This window comes from Natrix helvetica, assembly GCF_964273705.1.
Source record: "Natrix helvetica genome assembly, chromosome: 3".
Taxonomy (NCBI): Eukaryota; Metazoa; Chordata; class Lepidosauria; order Squamata; family Natricidae; genus Natrix; species Natrix helvetica.
This window is the reverse complement of record NC_138549.1, coordinates 12,170,922-12,176,921: the sequence shown is the minus strand read 5'-3', so window position 1 is coordinate 12,176,921 and position 6,000 is coordinate 12,170,922. Positions and strand designations below refer to the sequence as shown.

General features: G+C 50.7%; 1 protein-coding gene across 4 annotated transcripts in view; it reads left to right on the top strand.

Annotated features, from left to right (window-relative positions):
* Positions 1–348: 348 nt before the first annotated feature.
* Positions 349–6,000, top strand: part of DACH1 (dachshund family transcription factor 1) — a 363,503-nt gene continuing 357,851 nt past the window's right edge. For all 4 annotated transcript variants that reach the window (XM_081949432.1, XM_081949431.1, XM_081949430.1 and 1 more), the window contains exon 1: positions 349–1,509. In XM_081949432.1, the coding sequence (XP_081805558.1) occupies positions 812–1,509 (698 nt within the window). In that variant the 5' untranslated portion in view covers positions 349–811. The remainder of the gene's footprint in view (positions 1,510–6,000) is intronic.

Below are 6,000 nucleotides of genomic sequence, written 5' to 3'. Positions count from 1 at the left end.
ACTGGCCGGGAGACGCGGCGCTGGGTGGCAGCTCGAAGCCGGGGAGGCGGATCGGTTCTTTAAAGGGCGGGGGAGCAAGAGGAGGGGCGGGACGGGGAGGAGGTCCCTCGGCTGCCACCGCCCAACGGACGCTTTTCCTCCCAGAGGGACCCCTGGAAAGAAGCTCGGGAGCCGGGTGGCCCTTCCTCAGCGGGGTCCCCTCAGGAAGTTCCCCACAACCGCTTCCCGGTCTTTAAAAGAGGGAGGAGCAATAGAGGGAGGAGCAATTGCCCCTCCACCCCCCTGGCTGGCCCCGCCCCGCTGCCCGGAAGGAGGGGCGCTAGAGTCACCCCCCCTCTCCGGGCCATTACGCGTATCGGGCAGGCTGGGGGGGAAGCGACCCCGCCAGCGACACCCCCACTCCAATTGGCCTCCTCAGGCGCCCCGAGCCGGGCGGAGTGGGGGGGGGGGAGAGACTCCGGCTGGGCTTGAAGGGGCTTCGCAAGTTGCGGAGCTCCGCCCCCCGCTCTGCACCGAGTGACAACAACAGCAACGCGCGCCGCGGCCGGAGGGAGAGCCGGGCGGGCGGGCAGAGCGAGCGGGCGGGCGGGCAAGAGCGCGCGGGGCGCGGCGAGAGGGTGGACCGCGCCGCCAGCAGCAGGAGCAGGAGCAGCAGCCGGCTCCGGAGCCGCAGAGCGGGGAGCGGGTCCCGCAAGCAGCAGCAGCAGCAGCAAAAGCAACAGTAGCCGGTGCTGGGCTCAAGTTGGCACGGACCGCGGCGGGGCAGCGCCCGGAGCGCCCCTCGCCTTAACCCGGCTCCTCTGATGTGACCATGGCGATGCCGGCGCCGCTCATCCCCGCCGCGCAGCCGGCGCCCCCCCCGCCGGCGCCCCCGGTGCCCCCCGCGCCCCCGGCAGCTGCCCCCTCCCCGCCTCCCGCCCCGACAGCTCCGGCCGCCCCCGCCGCCGCCCCCACCACCGTCCCTGGCCTCTTCCGCCCGGAGCCCGGCGCGGCGGTTGCTGCTGCGGCGGCCGCGGCAGCAGCAGCAGCAGCGGCGGCGGCAGCAGCAGCATCGGTTTCAGGAGGTGCGGAAAGCAGTTCGGGTCCTGGTCCGTGTCCTGGTCCTGGTCCAGCTCCAGTTCCGTGTCCGGGCGCGGCAGGCGGCGGCGGCCCCCCGACGCCTTCGGGCAAACCGGTGTACTCGACGCCTTCGCCGGTGGAGAACACGCCTCAGAACAACGAGTGTAAGATGGTGGAGCTGCGAGGCGCCCAGGTGGCCTCGTTCTCGGTGGAGGGCTGCGAGCTGATCTGCCTGCCGCAGGCCTTCGACCTCTTCCTCAAGCACCTGGTGGGCGGCTTGCACACGGTCTACACCAAGCTCAAGCGCCTGGAGATCACGCCGGTGGTCTGCAACGTGGAGCAGGTGCGCATCCTGCGCGGCTTGGGGGCCATCCAGCCCGGCGTCAACCGGTGCAAACTCATCTCCAGGAGGGACTTCGAGACGCTTTACAACGACTGCACCAACGCCAGGTGAGCTCCGGGGGCAAGAGGGAGGAGGGGGGAGGGGGGCTCTGCGTGTGAGTGTGTGTGTCTCTGGGTGCACGGGATTCCCGCGCGAAGCGACTCTCCGAGGAATTACCGCGGCGCAGCGCCTGCTCCCGCGCGCCGCAAAGTTGGGCACCGGGCTGGGGGGGAGGGGTCTTTGGGGTCTTCGGAAGGAGAGAAACCCTTCGCTACAAGGAAGGGAGAGGGAGAGAAGGAAGGAAGGAAGGAAGGAAGGAAGGAAGGAAAGAGACGGAAATAAAGAAAAAACAAAGAAAAGGAAGAAAGAGTAAGGAAGGAAGGCAAGAAAAAGAGAGAGAGAGGAAAGAAGGAAAGAAGAAAGAGAGAGAGAGAAAGAGAAAGAAAGAAAGAAAGAAAGAAGAAAGAAAGAAAGAAAGAAAGAAAGAAAGAAAGAAAGAAAGAAAGAAAGAAAGAAAGAAAGTCGGAGGTGGGCTGGGAGATGTTGAAAAGTTCCGCGTCCAGTTCCGAGTTTTTGAAGTCTTTTTAAGTCTTTATCCTTGGCGCCGCGGGTGCCTTTAAAGTCTTTCCAAACCGCCCCCGCGTTTGCTTTCCCTTTGCGCGTTTAGTAAGAGGAGAGAGAGAGAGAGAGAGAGAGAGAAAGAGAGAGAGAGAGAGAGAGAGAGAGAGAGAGAGAGAGAGAGAGAGAGAGAGAGAGACGCTCTCCCTGGACCAAGGAGAAAGGCAGGTGGACGGATTCATCCTTCCTCGGGCCGGGTCGCGAGACCCTTGCCCGTCCCGCAATTGCGGTTCCCTCCAGCCGGATGCTTGGGCCGCAGCTGAACGGGGGGTATCTCTGCCTCCCGGTACCACCGAAAAGGGTCTGCACGCGTGGCAGGCAGTTCAAAAGAGTAACTTACACAGAACCGGCGCCTTTACAGGCTGGACGAAGCGTTCCCGCTTTGCGGCTTCGCCCTGCGGCTGTCGAAGGACGCGAACTACACCGATTTTTATTCATTTGTTTATTTTTATTTAGCAGTTTTGGGGAACTGGGGAGTGGGATCTGTATTAAAATCGCTTTGCTCTAGTAAATTCTCATGCGTGTCGGCCGGTAGCGACGATCTAGTGAAGTCTACCTCAATCCTCGGTTTTTTTCACACAAATCCGGCCAAGGGGGTAGGGCAGATGGAAGTGGGGGAACAGCTGAGGAGAGGGTCAAGAGGGGGGACAGAGATAGCTTGTGCTGGCAGGGATTGATTTAAGGAAAGACAGGGTCAAAAAGACTGCCAGCCCATATATCTATAATCTTTTACCCAGTAAAAAGGCATGCTAATTGGGGGTTTAAACCAGTCAGAGTTGTGAGAATTGTAATCTGTGTAAGGGTTGAGAAATATAATTCATAATCCTTTTTTTTTTTTTTTTGTGCACCTATAGAGACAGGCTGTAAAATAGATTTTCCATAGGTCTGGCTTTTCACATATGTCAGCAAGGCATATTTTGAGAGTTCACTGCTTTGATAAAGACAGATAATTCCTGGACATAAGTCGCCCCCCCCCCCACTCTTATGAATTAGTTGCAGGGCTATAGAACATATAAGAGTCCTTGCATTTATATCACATCGATGTTACTTTGCTCCAAAAAGTTACACGCATTTTATACTTTTGTTTTGCGGTTAAGAGGATCAACGACAAAGTTGATTCCAGTTTTGCTTTAAACTGAGTTGCTGTAAGGGATGTTTAGTATAACATGGATTAACATACAGCCAGGTAGAGCTACCTTTTCCTGGTTTATTTTCATTTGAAGTATTTGAAATTGAGCAGCAATTTGAGTTTGGTCCTGATAGATCTTCTCTCTCTTAACTATGTGAAATTATAAGGGGGGGGGGGGGCAGAGAGAAACAGATCTTGGGATAAGAGCAGAGTAGGCCTTTCTAATTTGCATGTCCATCTTTAGTGAACTGAATTATTTAAGGGGAACAAAGGGAAAGAAGGCGTGTTTGCAAAGGCAGAGGTGAATTTGTTCTAATGCAATTTTTTTTTTAAAGTATACCAGATGACTCTTTTTTCCTTCCTCACTTGATGGCTAAAAATTCTGAGGTTCAAGTGTCCTGTGAAAACTCTTTGGAACAAACTAGTATCTCGACACCTGTTTTTTCTGGTTCCAGAATAGGTAAATTAAGGTGGGGGGGGGGAAGGACACTGCACTGGCAACAACTTGACAGTACATTTCCTTCCCAAGAGTTGTGGCTCTGGGGAAGGGAGCCCTTTGGCCATCTTCAAAGCAGAGTAGGTGGGCATCCATCCATCCATCCATCGCTTAGGGAAGGTTGAAAGTATCACTCCTGCAATGGGTTGGCTGGGCTTCATAGTCTTGGGGTGGGGCGGGGGCTTCCATCCCTTTGCTTTTCTGCTCTTTTGCTGCCTTAGGCTTAGCGGGAGGGGAAACCAGCTTGTTTTCCCACCACCAAACTTTTCAGTAGACTTTTCTGATTATTCTGATGTCCTTTGTATATGCAACTCACCAGCCGGAAGTGTGTTAAAGTAACTGTGCAAAGAAGAGAGAGATGGAAGCCAACAAGGAGGGTATGTGTGTGTGTGTGTGTGTGTGTGCCTTGGTGGGCTGCCTCCCGACAGAGGGGGGTCCTCTGGAAAGCCCCACTTGGGGAATTGTTGTGCCTGACAAAGTTAGGGGGTCTCTCTTTGAAAGCCTGTAGTGATGGAGCACCCACAACGTCTGAAGGCAAGCTATTCCATGGGTTTATTGTTCTCACCTTTTGGAATTTTTCCTCCCCTTAGCAATAGGTTACTTCTCTCCTTGGTTGATTTCCAACCAACCAAAGGAGGATCTTCTTTTTTCAAGAACCAACAAAATGTTTTAAAATTGGGATTGAAGTCCGTGGGTGGTGGGGAATTGAGATGGGAGAGGGGTTAATTAGTTCAAAACAAAAGAATTCCTAGGATTTACATGAAGGGTGAAATGCTTCTTCCTTCCCACATTTTCTTTCTTTCTTTCTTTCTTTCTTTCTTTCTTTCTTTCTTTCTTTCTTTCTTTCTTTCTTTCTTTCACTAACAAACCATGTGAGAAACTTTGGATGAGGTTTTCACCAAACTGTTGCTGAAGTTCTGCCCCGATTTGAGGGTGTAGAATACAACTGCCCATTATGCATTTTTCTTTATTGATTCCTTTAAAAAAAAAAGCTTGGGAAAGTTTACTCTTGCCTTTTTGGGGAGGGATTGGTCAGACGGTGCTCAGTTGAAAGAGATCCTTTTTGGAAGGAGAGGGACAAGTAGCAGATACTCAGACAACAGTTTTTGCGATTGACAATCCAAGAATATTCTAAATAAGGCAAAATAATAACTGGGGGGGGGGGAGAGAAACAGTAAAGGTTGTTATCTGATGATTTCTCTCCTGCACAGTCTGCCATGATATTATTAGAGTGTGTTAAGACATCCAGTTGAGGTTCATGATTGATTGAGACCCACTGAAAAAAATTGGACAGATCCTTGGAGTTTGATAGAAATGTAACCTGGGCATAAAAAAATGTGTGGGTTTGATTGGAAGCAGATCCCACCATCGGTCTTCCCCCCACAGTGTGCCTAGAAATGCAGGAATCCCCTAATCTGTCAAAGGATAACCCAGCACAGATTATTGATATATTTTGATGCTTGAATCTGACACTGTAGGTAAGGCAAATCGGTTGATCGAAAGCATTTCTCAACAGTTTTTGAAGTAGAAAACTTTATCACTCGAAAGGACCCCATCTTGCCAAAATACAGCAATATTTTTTGGCAAAGCATCTCCCCCTTTTCCGTCACTGCCTGCAATTTTCAGGGACATGTATATATTCATAGATGCCCCCCCCAATTCTCTCTGACATCTCCCCCCTCCCCCCACATTTGGTTCAGAAACCTGATTTCATTTTGGTTGTTTCATTTAAAAAGATAAGTTGTGACCAGTGGATATTTGTAGCTGAATTAAAGTGCAATTCCACAGTAATAAATGCACTCTGGTTATTTATACCTTTCAGCAAGTTGACAACTGAACAACATTTTTTTTTGGAGGGAAGGAAAGTGTTGTAACTGTGACCTAATACAGTGAGATTAGCTATTTAGTGCATCGTACACCCCAGTTCAATCCGATGTCATTTCAAGAAACATAATAATTTGTCATGAATGATATCTTAATTTACTTTCCGGTTTTGATTCATTAGGCCTCCGTTGCTATCAAATACTTATAAAAAGTGTTAGCTTTTCAAGGAAAATTCCATCGTGCGGTTTATAATCCAGAGACTCCCTTGTTCTCCTTACCCACATAACATGTTTATTCTCATCTGCCATCATTGTGCAATTTGCTTCTGTTTGAACAAGGATGCGAGGCTTGTTTTAATAGGAAAGACTTCACGTGCATTTAAGTAGAGGGAACTCTGTCTTAAAGGCAGATTCTTCTGTAAAATGGAATAGAATTTCCCATTCTGGTTTATTTTACTGATTTTATTTTACACATTTTACACATTTATTTTTA